This window comes from Streptopelia decaocto (genome assembly GCF_964273445.1).
Source record: "Streptopelia decaocto genome assembly, chromosome: 2".
NCBI lineage: Eukaryota > Metazoa > Chordata > Aves > Columbiformes > Columbidae > Streptopelia > Streptopelia decaocto.
In genome coordinates, this window is record NC_138655.1 from 163473475 (window position 1) to 163501474 (window position 28000).

Sequence of the window (28000 nt, forward strand, 5' to 3'; positions counted from 1 at the left end):
GAATAGAGTGACTGTCAGCAAGTTTGCTGGTGACACCAAGCTGGGAGCAGTGGTGACACTGGAAGCTGTGCTGCCATCAGAGACCTGGACAGGCTGGAGAGCTGGGCAGGGAAACATTTAATGAAATAGAACAAGGGCAAGTGTAGAGTCTGGAATGTGGGCAGAACAACCCCAGGTTCCAGTGTAAGTTGGGGAATGAGCTGTTGGAGAGCAGTGTAGGGGAAAGGGAGCTGGGGGTCCTGGGGACAGCAGGGTGACCATGAGCCAGCACTGGGCCCTTGTGGCCAGGAAGCCAATGGGACCTGGGGTGGGTTAGAAGGGGGTGGTCAGTGGGTCAGAGAGGTTCTCCTGCCCCTCTGCTCTGCCCTGGGGAGACCACACCTGGAATCTTGTGTCCAGTTGTGGCCCCTCAGTTCCAGCAGGACAGGGAACTGCTGCAGAGAGTCCAGCGCAGCCACCAAGATGCTGCAGGGAGTGGAGCATCTCCCGTGTGAGGAAAGGCTGAGGGAGCTGGGGCTCTGGAGCTGGACAAGAGGACACTGAGGGGGGACTCATTGCTGGGGATCAATATGGAAAGGGGGAGTGTCAGGAGGATGGAGCCAGGCTCTTCTGGTGACAACCAGGGACAGGACAAGGGGCAATGGGTGCAAACTGGAACACAGGAGGTTCCACTTGAATATGAGAAGCAACTTGTTGGGGGTGAGGGTGGCAGAGCCTGGCCCAGGCTGCCCAGGGGGTTGTGGAGTCTCCTTCTGTGCAGACATTCCAACCCCCTGGACACCTTCCTGTGTAACCTCAGCTGGGTGTTCCTGCTCCATGGGGGGATTGCACTGGATGAGCTTTCCAGGGCCCTTCCAACCCCTGACACTCTGGGATTCTGGGATTCTGTGATGAAAGAGAAATGTTGTGTTTGCACAGTAAACACACCCAGTTATTAAAGAGTATTAGGATGCGATTTGTAACCAAATATTACAAATATAGCTATTTATTACCAAGTGATCCTGTGGTAATCCCTTGGGGCTCCCCAGCCAGAACGCTCAGGCGCAAAGAAAGGAGAGTTAATCTCTGTTCTAGCAGTTGACGACAGACAGGCTCTTGTTCAGAGGGGAAAATCGGGCCAAAACGGCAAGAATCCTCCAAAAAAAGGAAGGCCATTGTTAAGGGGAGGCTGGCGTATCAGCGACCACGGCACACACCAAGGAGCGCACGGATGGGGTGCTTCGCTGCTGCGATGCCGTCTATTTACTGCTGAAAAAATACACGTAGCTGAAAACAATCAGCGTATTTTTAAACGAGCTCAATAAACCGTCAGCGATGCCATCCTGGTGTTGTGCAGGGCCGGGCTCCGCTCGTCCGCTGAGCCTTGCAGCGGTCGTGTCTGGTTCTAATATCTACAGCCCATTAATTTTAAAGCATTTAAAGCTGCTAAACAAAGAGACGGCACAAAATAGCTATTTTACGCAGACACATATATGTAATTACGCGCAGCATAGGGTCGCTACTATTGTTTCCTCATAAGGCCTCATGGAAGTGAGGAGATGCCGCGGTGCCATGGGGCCGGAGGACCATGGGGCAGGATGCAGGATGCTGCCAGAGCCCCCATCTCCAGAGGGGCCGGGGCTCTCCCGCCTGCCCCCGTGGGCCCCACCAGCCCACATCTCCGGAAAGGGAGCCTGAACATTCCCTGTGCCCAGTTTGTCCAGCCAGGCATGTAAAAAACATTGAGGATCATGAGTGCGACTATTTGTACAAGTCTTGTAGCAGCAGCATTTGCACAAATGTTGTAGCAGTAGCATTTGCACAAATGTTGCAGCAGTAGCATTTGCACAAATGTTGCAGCAGTAGCATTTGCACAAATGTTGTAGCAGTAGCATTTGTACAAATGTTGTAGCAGAAGCATTTGCACAAATGTTGCAGCAGTAGCATTTGTACAAATGTTGCAGCAGAAGCATTTGCACAAATGTTGCAGCAGTAGCATTTGCACAAATGTTGCAGCAGTAGCATTTGTACAAATGTTGTAGCAGTAGCATTTGCACAAATGTTGTAGCAGTAGCATTTGCACAAATGTTGTAGCAGTAGCATTTGCACAAATGTTGCAGCAGTAACATTTGCACAAATGTTGCAGCAGTAGCATTTGTACAAATGTTGCAGCAGTAGCATTTGCACAAATGTTATAGCAGTAGCATTTGTACAAATGTTGCAGCAGTAGCATTTGTACAAATGTTGTAGCAATAGCATTTGTACAAATCTTGTAGCAGTAGTATTTGTATAAATCTTGTAGCAGCAGCATTTGTACAAATGTTGTAGCAGAAGCATTTGCACAAATGTTGCAGCAGTAGCATTTGTACAAATGTTGCAGCAGAAGCATTTGCACAAATGTTGCAGCAGTAGCATTTGCACAAATGTTGCAGCAGTAGCATTTGTACAAATCTTGTAGCAGTTCCATTTGTACAAGTCTTGGCTGCTGCTGTTTGAACATTGGGATCCTCCCGGTGGAGGTTCAGTGACACAGGAAAGGTGGAGGTTTGGTGACACAGGAAAGCTCCCCGGGCGGTGGTTGTGGTGAATCCCTGTGCCTCTTGGACTCCTTCAAGTGCTCCCAACCCAGAGCCCGTGTGTGCGCCGCTGAGCCCTGAGGAGCTGGTGTATTTTGCTCCTTCCATCCGAACAGCTTCTCCCGGGGCTGGTTCAGGTGTTCGGTAACGGGCGGCTCCAGCAGCGCGACGCGGTGACCCGGGGAAGCGCGGCCCCGGATCCGCTGCCGCGGCCGCTCGGATCCGCCTGCTCTGCGGAACACGCGCCGGGGACCGCAGGGACCCCGGCAAAGACCCGCTCTGCGCGGAAATACCGAGCTATCTATGAGTGGGTGGGTGTGCACATAGTCAAGAGCAACGTCATTCTGGAGAAAGAGGAGTCTATTCTAGCCGTCCCGTGGTGAGGGCAGAGAGAGCCGAGCTCGCTGGGCAGGGCGCTCCTCATCCCGCCAGGAAGAACAGGCATCTGAACCCCAGTTCTGCCACCAAATATTCAGCAAGGCGCAGAATTTCTCCTCAGTTCCAGCCAAAAGCGCCGTGTGAGTGCTCAACTGCAGACACGGGGGAGGAAGCGACTTCAAGGCCTGTTAACCTAACGCTCTTTGTTTTTCTCGGGCTTTCTTGTTGCATCCCCAGCAAGAGGCAGGAGGGTGCGAATGTGCGAACAGCAGCGTTCCTGCCGCCCGCCAGCTCCCGGGAAACGTTCCCTGCGCAGCCCCGGGCCAGCACCCGGCTCCCATCCAGCCCCAGACCAGCACCCTGGCTCCCATCCAGCCCCGGGCCAGCGCCCGGCTCCCATCCAGCCCTGGGCCGGCGCCCGGCTCCCGTCCAGTCCCGCTCCGCACAAACGCCGCTGACAAAACCGACTCGTGCATCCGTCTGGGCAAGAAAAGAGGCAGCACACGAGCCTCTGGCTCCAAGTCCAGCTCCTGCTTCAGGGATACGAAATGTCCGGGTTGCTGCAGTGTGCATCCAGCTCCGGGTCCGCGCTGCTCCGCTCAAAAGGGCTCGTGGAGAGATGCTGTGCCAGGCAGAACAACACAGTCTCAGCAAAGCCGTGTGTGTGGGTGAGAAGGTGAATGACACAGATGAGAAGAAGGTGAATAAGCCCCTGGGGCCCGCTGACTCAGCAAAGCACCGCGGTGCATCCAGACTGCGGAGCGGCGATACCCCGGGCGTGCGGTGCCGGAGCCGCTCGGGAGCCAGGGAGCGTCTCGGCCCGTCCGAGCCCCCGCGTCCAGCAGGTGGAGGAGCTGGGGGCTCCGCGCAGCCCACACTGCTGGATGGACCCAACGGGGCAGAGCTGAGCGTCCCACGTCCCCAGCCGGGCTCAGAGCGCGGAGGCTCGCAGCAGCATGGGGACGGGGAGGATGGCGGGTACAGCCTTCGGCTGCTCCGCGTCCCGCGGCGCCCGAGCATCGGCGCAGCCCGGGCCCGGCAGGTCTGCAGCATCCAGCAAAGCCCACGCGGAAATTCCCGGGGTGTTTTTCAACGGTTGTTTCCCTTCCAATCCCAGCACCCCGTGAGCCAAACCCTGCGCTTCGCCCTTGGCCAGACCCCCCAGACCTGCCCGCCCGGCGCTGCGGGGCTGCGGTCCCTCCCGTCCCCCCGTGCGGGGATCGGCCCCAGCTGCCAGGACTCTCCGGGTGCCGCGAGGGGCGTTGGGAATTGTTTTCCACCAGCTCCAGCTGCTGTTTCACACTGTGCAACAACAGCAGCGTCTGAGCCCTCCGGGACTTGGCGGCTCCGCCGCAGCCTCCGTGCACGACAGCCACTCGCCCCTTTGAACCGCGTCCGTGTCGCGGCAATAACAATCCTGCCTTTGTCTCCTCGGTCTGAACGTCTTTATTTCCACTGTCAGCTATCCAGGCAAGAGCCGGTCTCCTAGGCCACGGACACACGTTTGTTTTGCAAACAGCTGCCGCAGCTCAGATCAACCCCCCTCCTGCCGTCCCCATCCGGGGCTGTTGTCACAGCTTCTGCTGCCCGGCGGAGCTGGTGGACCCGGAGCTGAGAGCGGCCCCTGCTCTGCTTCAAACGCCACGGCGGGGCTTGGTGACACGGCACTCAAGGTGGGTTGAAATGATAGATCAGATCTTGCCTGGTGTGAGTTTGGGGTGAAATCTCCCAGGAACAGGCCCTGGCTGCAGAGTGAGGTCAGACCAGGGTGCCAGTAATGGGGGAGAGCCCTGTCTCCAGGAACCCGGAGCCCCGGCCCCAGGAACCCGTGCCCCCACGGCCCCTGGTGCGGGGGTTTGTTACCATAGCGGCTCACGACCAAAAACAGATTGCGAAGGACTCCGATGGTCCCACCAGACAAAGGGGCAGCTGGGAGCAGAACACGCTCACCAGCTGAGCAGCATCCAGCTGTGCGCAGCTGCAGCGCGCATGTGTGCGTGTGCACGTAGAGCCCGGAGCGCGGCAAAGCCGCGATCTCAGTGCTGCTGCTGCTAATCAGAGAGCGACTTCGGGCAGACATGTAGTGCTGTAAATGGTGGCTCTGCCCAGCGATCCCTCTGCGGGGAGACCCCGCTCTCCACAACTGCCCAAAGGAGCTTGGGGCCAGGGGGTCGGGCTCTGCTCCCCAGGAACAAGCGCCAGGAGCAGAGGAAACGGCCTCAAGTTGCCCAGGGGAGGCTGAGGTTGGATCTGGGAACAATTTCTTCCCCAAAGGGCTGTGGGGCATTGGAACAGGCTGCCCAGGGCAGTGCTGGAGTCACCATCCCTGGAGGGCTGGACAGACGGACATGAGGTTCTCAGGACATGGGGCAGTGCCGGGTGGGTTATGGTTGGACTCCATGATCTTGAGGGGCTTTTCCAACCAAAACCATTCTATGACCACATGAGCTTTGAAGGTCCCTTCCAACCCCAACTATTCCATGACTCTATCCAGCTGCAGCAGTTGATCTGTACTGGGCAACAGAGACCTGACACCTGCTCACCCCGTGGGGCTGCAGCCGGTGTCCCTGGGGTCCAGCCCCCTTCCCGACCACCACCGGCCCCAATGTCTGCATGTGCGGGGTTTGCAGAGCCGTGGGGTTTGCAAAGCCATGGGGTTTCTGAGCCGTGGGGTTTGCAGAACTGTGGGGTTTCTGAGCCATGGGGGTTTCTGAGCCGTGGGGTTTCTGAGCCGTGGGGTTTGCAGAGCCGTGGGGTTTGCAGAGCCGTGGGGTTTCTGAGCCGTGGGGTTTGCAGAGCTGTGGGGTTTGCAGAGCTGTGGGGTTTGCAGAGCCGTGGGGTTCCTGAGCCGTGGGGTTTGCAGAGCTGTGGGGTTTGCAGAGCCGTGGGGTTCCTGAGCCGTGGGGTTTGCAGAGCCGTGGGGTTCCTGAGCCGTGGGGTTTGCAGAGCTGTGGGGTTTGCAGAGCCGTGGGGTTCCTGAGCCGTGGGGTTTCTGAGCCGCAGGGACCGGCACCGTGGAGCCGCGGTTGCAGCTTCACGTGGCACCCGGCCCTTGTTTGCAGAGGCCGGAGCGGCCGCCGCGGTGCTGTTTGCACAGGCTGATCTCGGCACCGCAGAGTGGCTGCCGTCTCCTTCCCCACCTGCTCCATTCCTGCCGTGGGGACACACGGGATCCGGCCACGGGGCTCCTGGGCCGCACACACGTCCTGGTGGGGACAGATCGTCATGTCCCGGTGGGGACAGACCTTCCCATCCCACCAAACATGATCACAGTATCACAGTATGTTTGGGATTGGAAGGGACCTGGAAAGCTCATCCAGTGCAATCCCCCCATGGAGCAGGAACACCCAGCTGAGGTTACACAGGAAGGTGTCCAGGCGGGTTGGAATGTCTGCACAGAAGGAGACTCCACAACCCCCTGGGCAGCCTGGGCCAGGCTCTGCCACCCTCACCCCTAACAAGTTGCTTCTCAAACTTAAGTGGAACCTCTTGTGTTCCAGCTTGATCCCATTACCCCTTGCCCTATCATTGTTTGCCACCGAGAAGAGCCTGGCTCCATCCTCATGGCACTCACCTTTTATATACTTATAGACATTAATAAGGTCCCCCCTTATCCTCCTCTTCTCCAAACTAAAGAGCCCCAGCTCCCTCAGCCTTTCCTCCCACGGGAGATGCTCCACTCCCTCCAGCATCTTGGTGGCTGCACTGGACTCTCTCCAGCAGTTCCCTGTCCTGCTGGAGCTGAGGGGCCACAACTGGACACAAGATTCCAGGTGTGGTCTCCCCAGGGCAGAGCAGAGGGGCAGGAGAACCTCTCTGACCTACTGACCACCCCCTTCTAACCCACCCCAGGTCCCATTGGCTTCCTGGCCACAAGGGCCCAGTGCTGGCTCATGGTCACCCTGCTGTCCCCAGGACCCCCAGCTCCCTTTCCCTACGCTGCTCTCTAACAGGTCATTCCCCAGCCTGTACTGGAACCTGGGGCTGTTCCTGCCCAGATACAGGACTCTACACATCCCCCGAGGTGGCTCCGGCTGAAGCTCCATCCCTGGGCCCCACTCCCCCAGCTGAGCTTCCCCTGGTCTCCGGCCCTCCTGGGACCCTGAGCTGCCGCTGGGGACCCTCCTCTTGTCCCCGTGGTGACAGGGCCACGTGGGGCTGCGTCTGCCCAGCACAGGGATGTGACACAGCCCCGTTCGGGGATTTCCCACGCAGAGCGAAAGAGAAAGAAGGAAAAGGCACTTGGCCGGGTTCCCTTGGCCTCCTTCCACTTCCCTCTTTTGATGTTATTCTCCCTTTTGATGGCTCCTCGCTTGAGCCTTAAGCCCTGGCACACATCGCCGGGGACATCGTCCAACAGAAACACACGGGACGTGTCTCCTGCGGGGGGAAAGCAGCACAACCCCCGCCCTGTCTGCGGCCGCTGGGCTGCGCCCCCCAGAGCAGATGGAACCCCCAAAGGCAGATCCACGCTGGTCCCCGTGGCCAGGCCGTGGCCGTCCCCGTGACGTCCCTCTCCGTGGCATCTTGAGCCGCTCGTGAGCGTGGCCCCGTTGTGGGAGGTGAAGCCACAGGATGAAGCCACAAGGTGCCTCTGGGGCCACCTCCCCCCATGCACATTGTCCCTTCCTCCCCTGCCCACCCGCCACAGGGGGAGCGTTTTGGGCCAGGAGGACCCCAGGTCAGCCCCCGGTGCTCAGCCCTGCCCGTGCCCCGGGGCAGCCGGTGCCGGGGACCAGCGGAACCACGGCGAGTGACGGGTCTGACGGCACCGGTGGTTTCCAGAAACAGTCTGGGCATCCCCCGGTGCAGCAGAATCACTTCCCTGGCGCTGCCGTGAGGGAGGAGGTGACGGCAGCGCCCGGGGAGCAGCCTGTCCCCCCGCAGCCCCTTCCAGGTGGCAGCAGTGTCACCCGTGTCCCACGCCCGCAGCTTCGCGGCTTCCCAGGGACAGCGACGCCTCGGCAGCGGGAGGAGGAGGAGGAGGAGGAGGGATCGCTGCTTCCCACTCGACGGGAGCACAAGCATTTTGGCAAACCCGCCGGCCAGTGGGTTTCTTGGCTGCGCCATCCCGGTGGGGACGGGTGCAGGGGACAGGGATGCTCCTGCTCATGGCGAGGGTGGACGGCACCCTTTTGGGCTGGGGACTCCCCGTGTTCTGCAGGTGCACAGGCACTGGGTGACACCCCCGTCCCAAGGGACACTCGGTGCCTGGCTGCTGCCACCCCAGGACCCAGCCGGTGGCCCCGGCCAGCTCAGTCTGTCCCTGTGTGACTTGCAGGCTCTGTTCCACAGTGGGTTGAAGGATGGGGACACACTGACCCCGCATGACCAGGGATGGCCACGGGCCGCAGGCAAGTGTGAGCCACGGCCAGGACCTCCATCAGCCGGGATGCTGTACCCACATGGCCACAGGGTCCCCCCTCGCATGCAGGTGACAGCAGAGGGTCCCTGCCTGTCCCGGGCTCTGGGTGACACTGGCCATGTCTCATCTTCACGTGCTCAGAGAGACCGAATCGCACTGGAGCAAAGTGCCGGGTGGCAGCGCAGAGCCCAACCCAGCACCCCCTGCTGCCCAACCCAGCACCCCCTGCTGCCCAGCACCCCCTGCTGCCCAGCACCCCCTGCTGCCCAGCCCAGCACCCCCTGCTGCCCAACCCAGCACCCCCCGCTGCCCAGCCCAGCACCCCCTGCTGCCCAGCACCCCCTGCTGCCCAGCCCAGCACCCGCCGCTGCCCAACCCAGCACCCCCCGCTGCCCAACCCAGCACCCCCTGCTGCCCAGCACCCCCTGCTGCCCGGCCCTGCACCCCCTGCTGCCCAACCCAGCACCCCCCGCTGCCCAACCCAGCACCCCCTGCTGCCCAGCACCCCCTGCTGCCCGGCCCTGCACCCCCTGCTGCCCAACCCAGCACCCCCTGCTGCCCAACCCAGCACCCCCTGCTGCCCAGCCCAGCACCCCCCGCTGCCCAGCCCAGCACCCCCCGCTGCCCAACCCAGCACCCCCTGCTGCCCATCCGGGCTCTGCGCCCTGGGGAATCCCGGCATCGTTTGGCTTGGAAAACCCCCTCAAGTCCAACTGTAACCCAGCCCAGCACTGCCCCATGTCCTGAGAAGCTCATGTCCGTCTGTCCAGCCCTCCAGGGATGGTGACTCCAGCACTGCCCTGGGCAGCCTGTTCCAATGCCCCACAGCCCTTTGGGGAAGAAACTGTTCCCAGATCCAACCTCAACCTCCCCTGGCGCAACTTGAGGCCGTTTCTTTGTGTCCCTGTCTCCCCTCAGCTCCTGTTCTCCAGCTGAACCCCCCAGGTCCCTCAGCCGCTCCCATCACACTTGTGCTCCAGCCCCTCACCAGCTCCGTTCCTTTCTCTGCACTCGCTCCAGCACTTTCCTGGTGTCCCATCTTGGCCGTGGCATCAGCCGCGAGCAGCAGCACCGGCAGAGCGTGGCTGCCGCTCGGTGCAGCAAACAGGACACGGGGCAGCGCTGGGGCTGTGGACCCGGAGCCGTGGGGGCCACATGGAGCCTAGTGCCGCGGTGCCGAGCCAGCCCGGCCACCCACACACCGTCCCCATCGCTCAGGACGTGGCTGCGCCGCAGCCGCTGCCGGGCCAAGCGCTGGCGCCCGCACCCGCGGTTTCCTCCGGCGTGTCTGAAGCTCAACACGACAGCCGGAGATTGGCTTCGTTTCCAGCTCTGCCGGGATTTGGTGACCTCTGACGAGCACCTTCCACCCCGGCGGGCTCCGCTCCGCGCTGCGGCGCAGACGGGACCGGCGCCGCTCCCCGGGCCGAGCCGCCCAGTTCTGCACCGGTACTGGGGAAATGGAAGCGCTGGTGCAGAGCTGGGACGGTCCCCTTGTCCCCTCGCCCTCCGCGGTGCCGCTGCCCAGCCCCAGCTAAAGGAAACCCGAGCAGCAGCCCGGCCAAGCCCCGGTGCCAGCGTTCCCAGGACAGACACGGCAGTGGCTCGGCAGGGGACAGCTGAGCCACACTTGTCGCTGAAGCCACCGCCAGGACCAGAGGAGAAGGGTTTTCTTCACAAAGCAGCTTCTGCCCAGCGAAGCCGCGTGAATCCCTTTCCAAAAGCGCCGCCCGCAGCGCGGCACGGCCCAGATCTCCACCAAACGGGACGCTTTCCGTGGCTTCTCCCCACCAAACCGCAGGTTTTGGGGAGCCCGTGCTCACCCTGACACGTGTCCATCCTCACCACTCGGACTGGCGGGACCGGGCTGGGTTTAGCAGCGAATTTTAGCTGATGGTTGAGCCCCTGCAGCTCAGCCCCAGCCGGTCGCGCTCGCGGAGCATCGGGCTTTGTCCTTTCCCCATGGGGCACACACCCTGTCACACTGTCACACGCTGGCACACGCCCAGGCCACGGTTGTATAGCTGGAAATGCCCCTTCCAAGGCACCGGAGGGACATCCATCCCCCGGCCCGCTCGGGGCCGCCCGGGGCACTTTGTCCTTCTGTCAGCCACAAAACTGTGAGATAACAAAGGAGCACAAATGTCCTTTGAGGCCACTGAGGTAGCGCGATATGAAGGAAAACACCAAGCTTTGCGGCATGCGGGAGCTGATGAAGCTGATGAAGCTCTAAGCTGATTTCAGCATCAATTTAAGGCCAACAGATGGAGGGAAGGAAAAAAAAGCCACCCAGCTCTCTGCTTGAGCCTCGGGGGGGGTTGAATCCCGTTGCTGTATTTTAAGCGAAGGTTTCGGCACCTGCTCCCATCCCCACGCTCTGTGTGTGGCGGGAGCACGGGCACACGGGGCTGCGTCCCAACGGGGCTGCAGCATCACAGGATCACAATATCACAGTCTCAGAGTATCACAGTATCACAGTATGTTTGGGATTGGAAGGGCCCTGGAAAGCTCATCTGGTGCAATCCCCCCATGGAGCAGGAACACCCAGCTGAGGTTACACAGGAAGGTGTCCAGGGGGTTGGAATGTCTGCACAGAAGGAGACTCCACAACCCCCTGGGCAGCCTGGGCCAGGCTCTGCCACCCTCACCCCAAACAAGTTGCTTCTCAAATTTAAGTGGAACCTCCTGTGTTCCAGTTTGCACCCATTGCCCCTTGTCCTGTCCCTGGTTGTCACCAGAAGAGCCTGGCTCCATCCTCCTGACACTCCCCCTTTCCATATTGATCCCCAGCAATGAGTCCCCGCTCAGTCTCCTCTTGTCCAGCTCCAGAGCCCCAGCTCCCTCAGCCTTTCCTCACACGGGAGATGCTCCACTCCCTCCAGCATCTTGGTGGCTGCGCTGGACTCTCTGCAGCAGTTCCCTGTCCTGCTGGAACTGAGGGGCCACAACTGGACACAAGATTCCAGGTGTGGTCTCCCCAGGGCAGAGCAGAGGGGCAGGAGAACCTCTCGGACCTACTGACCACCCCCTTCTAACCCACCCCAGGTCCCATTGGCTTCCTGGCCACAAGGGCCCAGTGCTGGCTCATGGTCACCCTGCTGTCCCCAGGACCCCCAGCTCCCTTTCCCCTACACTCCTCTCTAATATGTAATTTCCCAACCCATATTGGAACCCGGGGCTGCAGCGTCGGCGCTACGACAGCAACACGGCGCTCGGAAATTCCCGAGCCGGGCTGATCGCAGCCCCAAGTCCCCGTCAGCCGGGGAACAGGCGGGACTGGGGTTAAACTGAGCTCTCCCAGCGCTGCCCACCCCGCCAGGGCCCTGGGAACGGCTCCCAGCAGCCGCCTTCGCCAGCTCCAGATACACAAATAACGCAGCAAACCGTCCCTCTCCGCCGCTCGGCAGCACAGCAGAGCAGGACGCTGCTGCTCATCAGCCAGAGCAGGACGCTGCTGCTCATCAGCCAGAGCAGGACACTGCTGTTCATCAGCCAGAGCAGGACGCGGCTGCTCATCAGCCAGAGCAGGACGCGGCTGCTCATCAGCCAGAGCAGGACACTGCTGTTCATCAGCCAGAGCGGGACGCGGTTGCTCATCAGCCAGAGCAGGACGCTGCTGCTCATCAGCCAGAGCAGGACACTGCTGCTCATCAGCCAGAGTTATCCAAGAAGCAACGAGCACAGAACGCAAGACGGGAAAAACAGCGACTGCCAGCGGGGTTTGTTTTCAAGCCACGGCGTGAGATGCTGAGCAGCCCCAGCACCTTCTGCTGCAGGATGAGGGGAGGTGGACAAAACCTTGGCATTCGAAATATGGGTTGGGTCCTCCAGAGATCGATATTGGGCCCAACGGCTTTTATCATCTTCATAAGTGACCTGGATGACAGGATCAAGTGAACCCTGATGAAGTTCTGGCTCATGGGGTCAAGTGTCTCTGATGAATTTTGCCGATGACACCAAAAGAGTTCTCAAAAGGGGAATTCAAAACCTGATGCAGCCATCTTTCCTTATTTTCATAAAAATCAATGTTACAAGTCTGGACGATGGGATCGGGTGAACCCTGATGGAGTTCTGGATGATGGGACCAAGGGTATCCGGATGAAGTTCTGGACGATGGGATCAAGTGTCCCCAGTGAAGTTCTGGATGATGAGATCAAGGGTGCCCTGATGAAGTTCTGACTCATGGGATCAAGTGTCTCCGATGAGTTTTGCCGAGGACACCCAGCTGGGCGGGGACGTGGACCCTTGGGAAGCAGAGCCGCCCTGCAGTGCCCTGGAGAGGCTGCAGAGCTGGGCTGGCACGGCCCGGCTGAAGTTCACCCAGGGCCAGGTCTGGCCCCTGGAACAGCCGCCGGGTGCAGCAGCGGCCGATGCGCCGGCCCTGGGCTGGCCCAGGAGAGCAGGGAGGGCAGAGCCACCCGCCAACGGGGCGTGAGGCGGCTGCGGAGAGACCCCGTGGGACAAGGAGCCCGTGGCAGAGCCGAGGGGCGACGGGTACGAGTGACGGCGGGGGAGACTGCGATGGGATACGAGGGAAACGTTCCATGTGGAGAACAACCAGGCACTGGGATAATGTGCCAGGGCAGGGGTGGGTTCCCCAGCGTTGGGCACTGTAAAATTGTGCTGGTGGTTTGACTCCAGGAACCAGCATCGTGACCCCAGCAGCAGCTTCCAGCTGCTGTTCCCAAACACAGCCAGCGAGTTCAACTGCGACACCCAGCAGACAGTGGTTGGGAAGTTGTACCAAGACACCACCCCGCAGTTGTACCACTAAACCAGTTATTTGCTACTAAAGCTCGGCACACTCTGGGGAGAGGGCGCTGCAGCCCCCGTCCCACACAGCCCCCCAGGAGCTCAAACCTTTGTGGTGAGATATAACATTTGGTAAATGGCCATTTCTGATTTAGCGTTTCATCATCTTCCCCTTCAAGGGCTGCAGCTGTGAGGGAAACCAGCAATATAGGGTTTATTTTTGTTTTTCTTTTAAAGAGAAAGCGCTCCAAGTTCATCCTTCCAGTTCACAAGACGATTTACAGCAGGTTTAAGAAACAGTTTTAAAAAAGAAGTTAAAATTCCACATAAGGCGCCTCCAGTTCAGTATTTTTTTGACACAGGTACAAGCAGCTCGGGGTTCGACACGCAGAGCCCCGCGACACGGCTGTTCGGGCAGCGGGTTCCCCAAGTCGGGTGGAGGAGCCGCCGTCCCCCCGGCTGCGGGTTCACACGACATCAAGAATGGGCAGCAAAGCAGCTCCAGGACGGGCACGGCGGTGCCGGGGAAGCACCAGTTCTGCTTTGGGGCTGGGTACAGGGCACAGGGTCCGGCGCCGCTGGGGATGTTCTTCCTTCAAAAATGAACTTGATTTCCTTATGTTTCCTGGCAAGTGCTTCTGCTCGCGGAGAAGCGGCCCCGGCAGCAGGAGCGGGTCCAGAACAGCCCCCAGGATCACGGACGTGGTTCCTCACGCTCGGTTCTGGACACGTTCCACAATAATACGCAGCTAAGAAACCCAGGACCAGCTTTGGCACCCGGTTCCAGATCAGCCGAATTTCCCTCGGGGCCCAGGAGTTCTCACTGTGAAACACCAAATCCTCTAGAACTAAAGCAGCAGCTAAACGCAAGTGACTACAAAATAAAGCAATCTAGGTTAAGTAAATGAGGCAAACGTGGTATCTACGTACAATAAGCAGTTTCCCCTCAGCCCGTCCTCGTCAAGAAGTTCTCACGACACAACAGCTGAGCGAGGTGGGAACCTCCAGCTGTAACCAACCGCTTCCTATTTTCCTTCACCCCTTAAGCTACTACAACACAGAACCGAAGCTGCAGCTGAAAAACACACAACTAAACCTCCCACCCCCGCAGGCGGCAAGAACAAAGTCTCAGTACAATGCAGATGATTCAACTGCAGCAGCGTTAGCTTCGTTTGACTATATTTAAATAAAATAAAGCTTTTTAAAAAACAACAGGCACTAAAACATCCTCCCTGCTCAGAGCACGCAGCCCGCGGGTGGCACAGGGCAGCGTCCCCCCGCCCCGGGCGCTTTGTGGACGTGACAGGGACGAGAAGCCGTTTCCACGAAGCAGCGTGGTTGCCAAGAGCCGCCCCGGGGGACGCGGGTGCTGGTGTCCCCTGGGTCCAGCGCCGGCGGGCGAGCGGGACCCCGAGCGGGACCGCAGCCAGTCCTGGCGAGCCCGGCTCAGCCCTCAGAGCTTCTTGAGCCGACTGTACAGCTCCCGTTTGCTCTTCTCGCCGGCCCAGGTCCGGCTTTTGGTGCGGAACCGTTTCAAGTCCTCCTTGAAGTCCTCGTGGTGCATGGGGCGGTAGCTCTGGGGCTCGCAGAAGCTCTGGGGAAACAGAAGCTGGTTTGTTTGGTGTGGCGCAGGAGCCGCGATCTCCTTCAGTCACCAGCGGAGCCATTTAAACAGCAACCACCCCAATAAACAGACCCAGAGCTCCCACCCTGGGCAGGACTCTCAGAGAACCACAGAATCATTTGGTTGGAAAAGCCCCTCAAGCTCATGGAGTCCAACCATAACCCACCCCAGCACTGCCCCATGTCCTGAGAACCTCATGTCCGTCTGTCCAACCCTCCAGGGCTGGTGACTCCAGCACTGCCCTGGGCAGCCTGTTCCAATGCCCCACAGCCCTTTGTGGGAGAAACGAACCACTGCTGCACAAACCCCGGTGATATTTGGGATACAGCGACTCCAAAAGCAGTGGCTGGAACCTGAAGGGCTTCCAGCCCTCAGCTCTCACTCTGAACTCTCCAGCAGCCATTGATACACAAGCTGAGTCTGTGCAGCATCCACCTCAAACCGCGCAGATGTGGGGAGTGTTTGAGCCCGGGGCCTGGCACAAAGGGCACAAAAGGCAGCAGATTGGCCAGGCCGCTGGTCCGCGCTGCCACCGGCTGGTCCCTGCTGCCATCGGCTGGTCCCTGCTGCCACCTTGAGGCTCCTGGTCCTGCCACCTCGAGAGGGACCAGAGGCAAAACCTCGGTGTTCTCAGCCGCGCGGGAGCCAAAAACCATCCACACCAACGCCCGGATCCCCCACAGCTGCCCCAGCGCTGGGAGGCACAACACACCCCCGGGAACCACAGACAGCCCCACGCCAGGTATCTCATATGGGCTGAGAACGCACCAAACCACAGAACAGCAAAGAGAAAACACAAAGCGCGGGGCTGGAGAGGGACTAACGTGACAGTCGGGGCACAGACGGGATGGGGGGAGAGCAGGAGAGAGAGAGCTCGGCCGCCAAAATGCCAGCGCAGCAGAAGCCGAGTGACACAAGACACATGGCGCTGGGAAGAGCTGGGGGCATTGCTGGGCTTCCTTTTCCAAATCAGGGGCTGAAAACTCAAAGCTCATGTTTTTCAGTGTTGCTGTTACATTTCAGTGCAGTACGAGATGTCAGGTTGGCAGTTGCTACACGGCGATTACCACCCGGCTCTCTGCCTGCCCGCTCCTCACAGGCCGAGCTGTCCTGAGTCAAAGGACATTCTGAACTTGTTCTCAAAGGGCAGAAACTAGTTTTATATTTTTTACTCCTGAGATAAGTGCAAAAACCTTTCAGCTGCAGAGAGCTACTGCCCTCAGTGCGGGACAGCACCAAGAAACAGAGCAGGAAAAGCCACCCCAGGAAAACCACCCCGCTCCAAAGAGATCCAGTGTGAATACATCAGTTATTGATCTGTTGTTTCCTCCCCGAGTGTGAGAGGAGAGTTTAAGAGGCCGTGACTTACGCGGCAGCGGGAGAAGAAGTCCTTGTAGCCGCCCTTCAGCACGTAGAGCTCGGGGTAGTGCAGGTTGGGGTACTCGTTACCCAGCCGGTCCCGCTCCCGCACGAAGCGGCACCTGGGGCAGGAACGAGCCCGCAGTCAATCTCACATTAACAACAACGAAACCAAACAGCGCTGACCCAACACTCCCCGTTCCGGGGTCACAGAACCAGGTTCTGCCCGCCGGGGACGTGCTGACGCCCACACTGGCTGCGAAGCCACGGCCGACTGGTTTTCCTTCCCTTTCCATCTCGGCATCCCAGCCAAATTCACTCACAGTATCACAGTATGTTTGGGATTGGAAGGGACCTCGGAAGATCATCCAGTGCAATCCCCCCATGGAGCAGGAACACCCAGATGAGGTTACACAGGAACACATCCAGGCGGGTTTTGAATGTCTCCAGAGGAGACTCCACAACCTCCCTGGGCAGCCTGGGCCAGGCTCTGCCACCCTCACCATGAAGAAGTTTTTTCTCAAATTTAAGTGGAACCTCTTGTGTTCCAGCTTGATCCCATTACCCCTTGTCCTATCATTGTTTGCCACCGAGAAGAGCCTGGCTCCATCCTCGTGGCACTCACCCTTTATATATTTATAAACATTAATAAGGTCACCCCTCAGTCTCCTCTTCTCCAAACTAAAGAGCCCCAGCTCCCTCAGCCTTTCCTCACACGGGAGATGCTCCACTCCCTTAATCATCATTGTTGCTGGACTCTCTCCAGCAGTTCCCTGTCCTGCTGGAACTGAGGGGCCACAACTGGACACAATATTCCAGGTGTGGTCTCACCAGGGCGGAGTAGAGGGGAAGGAAAACCTCTCTCGATCTACTGACCACCCCCCTTGTAATACACCTGAGGATGCCATTGGCTTCCTGGCCACAAGGGCCCAGTGCTGGCTCATGGTCATCCTGTTGTCCACCAGGACCCCCAGGTCCCTTTCCCTACACTGCTCTCTAATATGTAATTTCCCAACCACGTCATAGTTTGTGTCACATCCTCACCAGAGGTGACAACCAACATCTACTTGGGATAAACCTCATACCAAGAGGCACGCTAAGCGGTGCCACCCCGAAAGCTCCGCTCCCAGCCAGCACAGAAGCTGGGGAGGACACGGTAACTCACATGCGAGGGCCCCGCTCGGAGGAAAACTCGCAGTGGAACACGATGATCACGCGCTTGTTCTCCGAGGGCTGGATGGGTTTCTTGAGCAGGAACTCCTCCACGTCCTCCTCCATGTGCAGGTTCACCGCGCCCTGTGACGGCAGAGCCCACACACTGAGTGGAGCAGAACGAACCCGCCCACCCTCTCCAGCCACCGGGAACACGACCTCAAAGCCCAGCAGAACATCACGGACAGTCCAACAGCCACTCTGGGTGGCTGGACCCGTTCCAGGTGCCCATTTCAAGAGCCAGAGCTCGTGGCTGGTTGGATTCCCCTCCCCGTCTCATGGCATTTGCGAGGGCCGGCCAGCTGGCTCGAGCACCAAACTTCAAAATCAATTCAGTTTGGCAAAGCGGTTTGTTCTTTAAAATCTGTGGTTTAAATTAACTTTAATATTTTAATTTTAGCTTCCCTAGGTATGAGGATGCTGGACAGAGTGTCTTACAGGCTCCTCTGGAACCGTCTTGCCACCCAGGCCAACCCTCCGCTGAAGGGAAGGGGAGCGCTCCCTCCTTCGAGGGAGAATCATGGAATCGTTTGGGCTGGAAAAGCCCCTCGAGATCATGGAGTCCAACCATAACCCACCCCAGCACTGCCCCATGTCCTGAGAACCTCATGTCCATCTGTCCAACCCTCCAGGGATGGCGACTCCAGCACTGCCTGTTCCAATGCCAGTGGGACACTTGAGTGTCTCATCCGTGTCACATCCCCAGGGCCTCTGACACTCGCTGGGGAAGAGCAGCCCCACAGGGACCCCAGTTTGCACCACCAGACAACTCTACGTGGCTCTTACGGGGTCAACACACCTTGATGTGTCCTCCCTCGTACTCGTACGGGTATCTGCAGTCGATGATCACGCACTCCTTGATGAAGCTCGCGAACTTCCCAGTCAGCACAGACACAATCTGAGAAACACAGAGTTTGGTTGGTTGAGATGTTCTGTGTTGGGTTTTGTTTAATTCCCTCCTCCCCCAGTGAAGGATTTTTCTTACTGGGACACATACCATTTCCGAGTCGATATATTTTAAATCTTGATGTTTCCCGTCGACAGTGTGGAATAAATAACCCTAGAAAACAGACAGCATTTAACCGAGAAAATCCCAGGCGTGAGTGTCCAGCCGTTAATCTCGTAACAGCTGCTTTATTGACAAGAATCTCTTCAGCAAAACTCAAGAGTTAAAACTAACAACTCCAAAATTCAAGCACAGAATTCCATTTTTTTCTCCTGAGTAATTTGGTAGATCTTTCTGAATGAGCACAAGTGACTCGCGTTCTGCCTCCCCTCAGAGAGGAGCCTTCTCACCCACAGCCTCTCCCAGTAATTTGGACATGGAGTGTTTGTTAAAGCGCTTTGCTCGGCTGGTTTGAGACATCGCTACCGAGAGAGGCCACTGGAATACCACTTGGCCAGTTAAGTGGCTTGGGTTACCTTTGAGAAGTCCCCAATCAGGTCTCTCTGGTCACTGTCCAAAATGCTCTCGATCTCTGCGGTGCAGGATTGCGTCTTCACCATTTTCAGACTCTGGGGGAACAGAGGTTGGAGATCAGTGCCGAGCGCTGACAGCGGACAGATCCTCTCCCAAAACCTAACAGAAAACCCCAGAATCCACTCTGAATCCCCGATCTGCGACCCCTCAGCTTCCCCTTTGGATAAAGCCAAAACTCGGGCTCAAGACTACGCAACTCCTGCACCAGCAACCCCAGCCACTACATGCAGAAAATGCAGTTTTCCTGGGTCAGCAATTTGCCTCAAAAACCTCCCTCTCACTAACTAGACACCTATATTAGATCCCCTCCTAATTAACGCTCCGTCACACCATCAGGGGCGCAGGCACCGACCGTTGACTCCTCGGCGGGCACCCCGGGCAGGCTTTTCCTCTTCTTGCTCTTCCCCGGCGAATCCTCCTCCTGGGACCTCTCCATCCTTTTCTGGGTGGCTCTTCCCGCGGCGCTGGGCACAGAGGAAGAGCCGAACAGCCGGCAGCGCTTGGCCTGCGAGGAGGGACACACGTCAAGAGCTGCCCAGCGAAGATCTGGATTAGAAACCACGCAAACCTCAGACCACTGTGCCTTGCAGAAGATGCTGCCGCTGCGCAGCATGAGCAGGATGTCGGGGTCACCCAAACCCGGGACCTGCATTTCCAGCCACACTCGATTCTTGCTGCACAGACTAAGCAACACAAAGTGCTGGCAGAGTGATTTATACTAATTAGCAGACAATCTATCAGCAGATTACGGAGCTTTTTGCTGGGCTCTAAACCCCCTTCACATTCTATTGTCAGAAGGTTGAGCTACAGGCATCCCACAGGAGTCTGTGGGACACACCTTCAGGATACATCAAGAAGTATCTGATAAGGGAAGTCACAATCTTCTTGCATTTATGAAGTGATTTTGTAAAAAGAAAGTTAATACCTTTATATATATGCACACACGGAGCATTGTTCCACCCTGACAAAGTTCTCCAGGTAAACAGACACCAGAACACAGAAGGGGGTTTGTGCCAGATGTTGTTTTGTTGCTGTTTTTAGGGATCAGGGACAGTGAGGCCGCTTGTCCCGCAGGGCAAGGGCTGCGGAACACAGTCCCGCCTCCGCTCTGTTGTGCTCGCCGAACACTCACCCGATTGTCCGTCCTCCTCATGACCAGCGGCGCGGTCCAGAGGCTCGACACGTCGGATGGCACCTCCTCGGCATTCTGAGGAAAGAATAAAGCTCATTCTCATCTGTTTCGGCAGGGGCTGGAAATACAGCTGGGAAAACACTCCTGTTGAACTCAGCCCCCAGAGCAGCTTCAGGAATTTAACTCAGTCACTAGTCCAGTTCTGAATGAAATAATGGAACCAAGCCCAGACATGTTGGAGAAGGTAAGTTCTATCAGCTCATTGACTGATTGACAATGACGTTGCTCCAAAGCTTTAAGCATTTCAAATTCAGTATGAAACCATCTTCTGTTTAAGTGGCTCCACAGCAAACATCACCTGTAGCTCTTTCAGCAAGTTCCTAAAGAAAAATGTCAACTGTCCAAGTAATTCTCTCCGGTAACGCGGCTCCCGTCTGCCAACGGGAACGGCAGCGACTCTTAAGATGCTGTTCACACCTGAGTAAATCCCAGTGTCCGCGCTGGGAAAGAGCACGTGTACAACAGAGACACGAGTGTCCGTGCTGGGAAAGAGCGCGTGCACGACAGAGACACGGGAACGCGGGAGCTGAGAAAGACGGTGAGGACGCATCTGCTCGGATTCCCCACTTTTTGTGGCTTGATTTACCACCTTGCCTTCTGCTGGCACACACCTGCACCACGGACACACTGCCAGCAGACTAACGTTAGACAGAGCTGATTTTGGAATATTTATCGTATTTCCTTTGTACGTACCTTCAAATCTTGCTCGTCTAACAGCTCCAGGAACCCATCGTCATCTTCGCTTTCGGAGGAAGGCAGGGAGGACTGCGGCAGGAAGGCTGGCCTGGAGTTCTCCCCCATGGGAGACTGTGACAAGACAGTGAATTTTAACAAGAGTTAATTTTAACAACGCTCTTTCCTGCAGACGCTGTAACCCCAGAGGCGATGCCGTTCCGCTCGAAACATGGCGCTTGTCCCACCACCTGCAATACAGCGAGGAGCAAACCCCTCCAGCAGCAGAGCCTCGTTGCCTCGTTAAGCAATAACCCTCTTCTCTGGAAGGGCCACCCAGCCAAGGTGCAAAGGAGAGAAACAGGTGGTGACAACAGGAATGTGAATGAACATAAACTCCACAGCTGATGAGCACAGGATGAAGGACTGACAGACTGAAGGAGTGGAGACAAGACTTATTTCCCCCAGCTCTGTTTGGGGGCATCATGTTCTTTCAGCTGCTTTTTTTAAGCAACAGAACATGAACAAGGTAATATTTTCTTCCTGCGTGTCGTATCTGGACATTCATCTGCATCTACACAGTTGGCTCCATTGCTCCAAATGCATCTGCCTCAATATAAATATCTACTTTATTGACAGTGAAAACAATTACAAACTAAACTCCTCTCTTGCACACTCCCTTGGCTTAGTGCAGCACCTCAGCTCTGCCGTGACTCGCCCGGCACAGAACGATCCACGTTTCCACCCTCTTGCGAGCCAAACGTGAGGGGTTGGCAGACAGGGCAGTTTTCCTCTTTGGCTCGTGAGCAGGGGTGATTAACAAGCCCTGGTTTAGACTCGTGATGCAATTCTTTTTGCTCCCACGCAGCAGGTATGCGGAGGACAAGGTGAGAATTAGTTGCAAAGAGGGTTGGACTTACCACGGGAGCTGGAGATGAATTCTGCCGTGGCCCGGGAGCACCTTTGTCACGGACATGCAGGGAGCTGCGAGAAGCTGGTTTGGTTGGCTTCTTAAACTCAAATGATTCCTGAATTAAAAAACAGCAAAGTGATTTTTTTACCAAAACTACAAACAGTGTAAGCTGCTAGGACCATTTTATCCTTTAGGTTTTTTAAACCTGATGTTTTGTATTTAATTTCCCTGCTACCACCAGGAATAGCGTGAATCAAATGTTTTCCAATTAAAAATGCTACAACAGTGATTCATTTACCAACATCAAGCTTTTATCCTCTTGTTATCACCTACAGGCTGAGGGCTTTTCTATTTCTTTTCTCAGGCAACTTCTCGGCAAAATAAGTCAGTTTTAAAGGCAGCCCAGCCCACTGACACCTGCAGAGCCCCGTCACCGTCCTACCGACGGCATTTCCAGCAGCAAAGCCTCTCAGACCAAGTTAAAAAGGGAGTTTGTGCCACAAGGCACCAGGGCTCCCCGCGCCAGCAGTGGGAAGAGATGAGGTGACTTATCTCAAGAGCTTTCTGGAGACACCCCTCGCTGTCCTAAAGCTGGCGGTGAGGACACAACTCCCCATACCGCAGCCTGAAAGGACTCGGGGCAGCAGCACAAAGCAGCATGGTCTGCTGGATTTTTATTAACCTATCATCAGTTTGCAGTTGCTATAATTGGTGCTGTTGCACTTCACTGCCAAGACAATCCACACAAAATGTTATTGTGTCCAAAGGACGGCCCAGCAGAAGGTAAAGACGCCTTTTGCACCCGCTGGAGGGGTGTGCACCGCGCAGAGACACTCACATTCTCCTTGTTCTCCTCTTGTTCCAAGAGCTGCAAAGCGTCCCCATCCAGCGAGTCGCAATGGTTCCTCTTCAGCGCGGGGCTGGACCCCAGGAGGCTTTGCTATGGCGAGCAGAGAAAAGCGCCAGTTCAGGATTGTGCAATACGCTCTTTGTATAACATTTTAAGCAAGAAATGAGTTAATAAAGATTGTAATGTCTCTGGCTACACACTGGTGCAAATTATGTGCAGGAGTCTTTAATGCCGACACCTCGGTACAGGTACCAAAACGCTTCTGCCTCATTAGCAACGAAGCCACGTCACAGCAATTTCACCCCAACATGAGTGAGATTTCAAGTTTACAAGTTGTAATTTTGACAGTTTTCATTAGGTAGCACAGCAGCTGTTCTTGAAGCCCGAAAATTAACGAGTTATGGAATGTATCCAACTAAAAACACTTAACATGCTAAATCCTTTAACATTTACACAATACCAACAGCACCCCCACTTACCGGCAGTGAATGGATTCTTCTGAAAGGCATTCGCAGGCTACAACGAAGAAGAACCAAGATTTATTTCAATAGTTTGTTTTAAAAGACAGTAACACGAGTAAAAGTCACTTTGTTTCCCCCCAGTAAAACTCCACAAGCTACAACAGTCACTGACAGAGAAGCTAAAACAAAATTATACTCACTTCAGCCTGCTGGATTCAAGAATTGCTTTCTCAAACCTAAAAGCAAGCGAGATGTCCCCCAGTTAGCACCGAAGGGTAACACACTGCAAATCAACCTTGTGTTAAGTCACAGAGTGCTATGATAAGCAGGAGCCAACATTTTTCCTGATGACACTTAGTCCTTCTCCCCTCCCTTCACCAATTTTCTCCAGCATCGTTTAGACCAGAAGGTGGGTTGAAGGAAGAAAAGCTCAGTAAATCAGAGACCAGGGGCACCCATCCCCCGTCCCTGGGGACAGAAGATGAGAAGAAAAATAATCTAATTGCGAGGGGCAAATTCAGAGCTCAGAGCAACCGCTTGCCATCAGTTACGACACCCATCAGCATAAATACAATTTAAGCGTTGAGTGAAAACTACAACTTACATGCAAGTGGGTGCAGCCTCAGGCTGGTGAGGCGCCAGTGTCGTGCTCAGCGCCTGGTTACAACGCTTTAACTCAGACCCAGCACTCGTTAAACACTCTGGGACACAAACGAGACAGAACCTCGCGTCTTGGGCTGCAGAGCACGCACTTTTAGGAGAGGTTTGGGAGAGAAGAGCCTGATGCACGCACACCGGACAAGGAAAAAGCACACCAAGCTGCTTGTGAGCTCATGTTAGTGCTGCAACGCAAAACACCCAGGTCGGGCTGAGAATATGGTTACATACGTTTCCTCCATGATATCGTTCGAGGCCGCGGGACCGGGCGAATCCAAAGCACAACCTGCAGAGAAGAGATGGTGTTTTCTACTGAGCAGGAACTGGGAAACACAAAGCGTTGGACACTGGTACAGATTTCCTCAAAGACCCCAAGCTCAGACCGGGAACTAATGCGGAAAGTCCCGTCTGCAGCCTCACCTCAGCGCTGGGGAAATACCAGTCACAGGTACTTCATACCACTGGGTTTGGCCATAGATAATCCAGTGCTAGTGCTTGGGGGAAATAGGAGTAGTTAAAAAAGCAGCCCTGGCCCTGCATATGTCATCTAGAACACAGTGCTGCCACAGAACATGGAATACCCCAGACTTATTTATTCCTTCATACACACATCTTAACAAACAACTCAGTCCTTCAGGGCTTTTTAAGCCGTGTTTTTAGTTACACCTCTTCATGGGAAGAAATTCTGGGCTTGTTCCCAAAAAAAAGTAGTCAAAAGGTCCTTCTTAATGCATGCTAGCGACCGGAAATAACGGCAAGCACTTCAGAAGCGCAAAACACCCCAGCAACAGAGCATTGAAGCACAGTTGGATGCCAAGGTGACTTAAACGCAGCTTCCCGAGGGGGTTTGTATCGTGATGGGCCAGCAGCTTCCAGAGACCCGCTGCACCATCAGGACTTGCTGCTGCCTCAGGGACTGCGACCTAAACCAACTGCAAAGAATTAATTTGACTAACGTGAGGGTCGCGGTCTCAGCAGAGCAGAAACCTTAATCCCGAGTGGTTTGGAAGCACTGAACATCTGCTTTGGAGACAAGGGAAAAAGGAAAAAAGCCAAGAAGAAAGTGGAGATTTAGCAAGCTCAGTTACTGTATCCTGCTCTGTTGTTTGCGAGGTATGTTTTACGGGTAATAGCTTATTTCGTTTGCACTGATAAAACAGTATCACAGTATCAACAGTATCACAAACATCTCATCTGGAAAAAAAGTAGGCAGCAGCTTCTCAGGTTTCAGGTAAATAAGCGGCTCGTGTTAACAAAAAAAAACAAAAAAAAAAAAACCACAACACAAAAAGAAAACCCCAAACCACAAGATAAACCCTGCTCAAGAGCCTGGAGCTGAGCGGGTTAGCACAGGACGGGGTTACGGAGAGAAACCACACGCTGACAACTCACTGTCATCAAAGCCATCACCCTCCATGGGACACAAACACAAACCGGGGCGCTCGGGAGCTGAACGCAGATACACAGCGAACCCCGACAGCGAGGAAACCACCGTTGTCTCCCAGTTCTTCAGCCCACGGCCCCAACACTTCTAGAGCCGTCACCTGAAGCCGGCTCTGCCGCAGCGAGGGCGACCCAGCCCGACAAGGTGCTGCCCCTCCCGACAGAGCAGAACACCAAGGCAATCAAAACAGCGGCGATGAACCCGCTGGAGCGGAGCACGACGGGGCAGCAGCCACGGCCGCACAGCCCCAGGAGAAAGGAAAAAGCCGTCTGCCACAGACGGGGGCAGAACCAGTTTTTCCTCCCCATTAGCTCAACTGCCAACATATCTCAGCACAATTAAAGCAAAAAAACCACCCACCCACCACCCAAACCACGACGGACAGAAGCTCTTCAAGCGATGGTTTGCCCGCCTGCTTTCCAGAGCTGCAGGGATTGTGGGTGGGAAACGCTGGTTCTCTGCCCGACCTGGAAGCTGCTTGCAGGGGAAGCAGCGTAAAGATACAATGCTTTTCCTTCCTCGCTCGTTATTTATTAATTGAGAAAGCTGTACCTGAGTCTGTGGATTCCGACGACACTGTTCTTTGTAAACCATTTGTATTCTTGTTTTCCAGGTCTTGCTCAGCATTCTCATGCTGACTGTAAAGGAAATCAGGAGTTTGGTTTAAAAGCTCATGGAAGTGAGAAATACAAAATAGGAGCGTGCGGATGTAAACGTATGGCACGTGGCATCACCACCCGAAATCTTTAAAAGCAGCCGAGCGCAAGGAGTGCAGCTTGGCCGCCCGCAGACCGCGCTCCCCTGTGCTCTGTAGACACCACCGCGCTTGCAAACACCCTCCCATCTTACACCCACAGCGCTCTCACCCTGGTTTGGTTTGTTTTAAGCCTCTACATGCACTGCTGATTATATGAGAAGTTAGATTTCCAAAAGAGACACAGGGAGAGTGTAATTCCAGACAATAACTCTCCTGGTTGCCTTTCTGCTCACCTCGCACACTACCAGGCTTTTCTCATGACACACCAGCTGCGAGGGCTTTTTGGAAATGATGGTTTAGAGCCTGTTCTGAGCTTCTGCCTTCACAAATGAACATCCTAATACAACAGAATGACCTACCCCGCAATAGAACTCTAGGACTGAAAGCAATTTAAATGTGCAATAGGTTATTGGTGCCTGGAAGCCCATTAGCACCTCTCAAACTGTACTATTGTCCTTCTGGGACCACAACCCTTTTGGCATTCACCCATTTAATTATCGTTTTGCATAGAAAAATGACCACTCTTCCAACTCGTTTTTGTAAGTAGTTAGCGCTCAAATTTCGTATTCTCAACTAAACAAGTTCTTTTCTGCTCACGTAACCATCCGAGCAGGTAAATCGTTCTGCAGGTGGATGTGGAGCAGCCCCGGCCCCACCAGAGCACAGGGAACCTCCAGGTTCTCCAGAGCCACATCACACACACGCTGTTCCGTACCGAGTTATGCAAATCGCACGTAGCCTTTCCCCGCATTACCTTCCATAAGGGAAAAGCTACTTCGCTGTGGCTCCACTATCACATGGGTTAATTAAAACAAAAAATTGCGCCAAAAATTGCCCCCAAACCAGAAAATGGACACGGAGGGGATTAGTGCGAGCTGTTTACAGGAATTTCAGGAATCTGAAGGAGGCAGGGATCATAAAGAAAGCAAGTGATTACAGAAATTAGGATGATATCAAGAGCAAACAAAGGGCAAATACCAGGAAAGCCATGAGGGCCAGGGCAAAGCAGGAGCCACGCAAGGGACAAACTGTAGAAATTACTCTGGGAGTAACAGGATGAAGGAATTAGGGACTAGTAACAGCAAAACCGGGCCCAGCAGCCGCACGGTTATGGGGGGAGAGGAGCGGCAGAGCCCAAGACTGCGGCGATTTCCATCTGCGAAATGGTAACGAGGGGTGTGCAGGAACTGGGTGTGCAAGGAGGAGCCGAGATGATGTGGGACGGACAGAAGAAGGACAGACACAAAGGTACCGGCGTTAATTTGGGAGGGAAGGGAAAGCGCCCAGTGCTGGGTGCCCAGGGGAACACGGGGCACATGGAGGAACAGGGAAGGGGGCCCAGGGCACAGGAAACACCACCACACATGGGCAGGGGCTCAGTGGGGCACGGGTGGCCCAGATTTGGGGCTCCTTAGGGAGAAAAGGGGATATTTAGGGGCAGAGGGAAGGGGGGAGCTCCGCAGGGCCGGAGGCAGGAAAGGGGGGGGTGAGGGAATTGTGGAGGCCTCGGATTTGCAACATGGGGGGTGCAGGGAGAATCAGCTCCTGGACGCCTCGGTGGTTTTTTTTTTGGGGGGCGGGGGGGAGGGTGAGGACAAGAGACCCCCGAGGCCTCAGTTTGAACGGGGGGTTGGGAGGCGAGAATGGGGCTGAGCCCCTCCGGCCTCGCTGCTGGGGGACCCCCAGGGATCCTCCATTTGGGGCTGGGGGGGAAGGAGACGAGACCCGCGAGGCCTCGGGGTGGTTTTTGGGGTGGGGGGAGGTGAGGCGGCTTCTGAAAGCGGGGAGGAGGGGTAAGAACCCCCTGAGGGCTCGCGGGGGGGAGCAGGAGAAAAGTTCCTCAGTGTAGGAAGGGACTTGTGTGGGTTTTTTAATTAAATAGGGGGAGAGGAGCTGCCCCAGACCTCCGGGCCTGCAGGGGGGAAAAGGCCCTTGAGGACTCGCATGGCGGGAGGTGGGGGGGGTCCCCTCGGTCTCGCTTCTGCTCCGGGAGGAAAAAAGGGGAAAACAGGCCCTTGAGGCCTCGCTGCGGCAGAGCCCCTCAGTTTGGGGGGGGGGAAGGGGCCCGCGCTCTGACTGACCCGCGTCCCAGCTGCTCCAGGGTGAGGCGGAGGTCGGAAACCGGCGAGAGGTCGGCAGGGAAGAGAGACTTGACCACGGCGGGCGAAGCGGGAGAAGCCGGGGAGAGAAGCAGGAGCCGGCGGCGGCGAGAACCGCCCGGTGCGCGATCCATGGCTCAACCCGCTGCCGCCCGCCTGTCAGCGCGGCCCGCACTGCTTTGACCCCCGCCGCTACCCGTCGCCCGCTCCAAAGCTGGCGCCAAACTTCC

The 28000-nt window shown here is 56.3% G+C and overlaps 1 protein-coding gene across 1 annotated transcript; it reads right to left on the reverse strand.

Moving 5' to 3' along the window:
* Window positions 1-13248: 13248 nt before the first annotated feature.
* On the reverse strand, window positions 13249-27990 carry CDC25A (cell division cycle 25A). Its single transcript, XM_082045838.1, has 16 exons — window positions 27753-27990; window positions 25467-25552; window positions 23702-23756; window positions 23014-23049; window positions 22832-22868; window positions 22341-22442; window positions 21510-21617; window positions 20611-20724; window positions 19858-19932; window positions 19078-19230; window positions 18668-18760; window positions 18243-18305; window positions 18045-18143; window positions 17199-17329; window positions 16044-16155; window positions 13249-14644 (listed from the first exon to the last, which is right to left on the reverse strand). The coding sequence occupies exons 1-16, from the start codon at window positions 27902-27904 to the stop codon at window positions 14504-14506; spliced, it is 1557 nt and encodes a 518-aa protein (XP_081901964.1). The 5' UTR covers window positions 27905-27990; the 3' UTR covers window positions 13249-14503.
* Between the last annotated feature and the right edge of the window lie 10 nt (window positions 27991-28000).

Bases quoted from the DNA above. Each gene is read 5' to 3' on its own strand.
- CDC25A (XM_082045838.1), bottom strand. From the start codon at position 27,904: ATGGATCGCGCACCGGGCGGTTCTCGCCGCCGCCGGCTCCTGCTTCTC. The intron at 23,757-25,466 runs GTACAGCTTTCT...TCTTCTCTGCAG, and splicing joins GTCGGAATCCACAGACTCAG to GTTGTGCTTTGGATTCGCCC. The intron at 19,231-19,857 runs GTGAGTGTTCGG...CCCTCCTCGCAG, and splicing joins TGAGGAGGACGGACAATCGG to GCCAAGCGCTGCCGGCTGTT.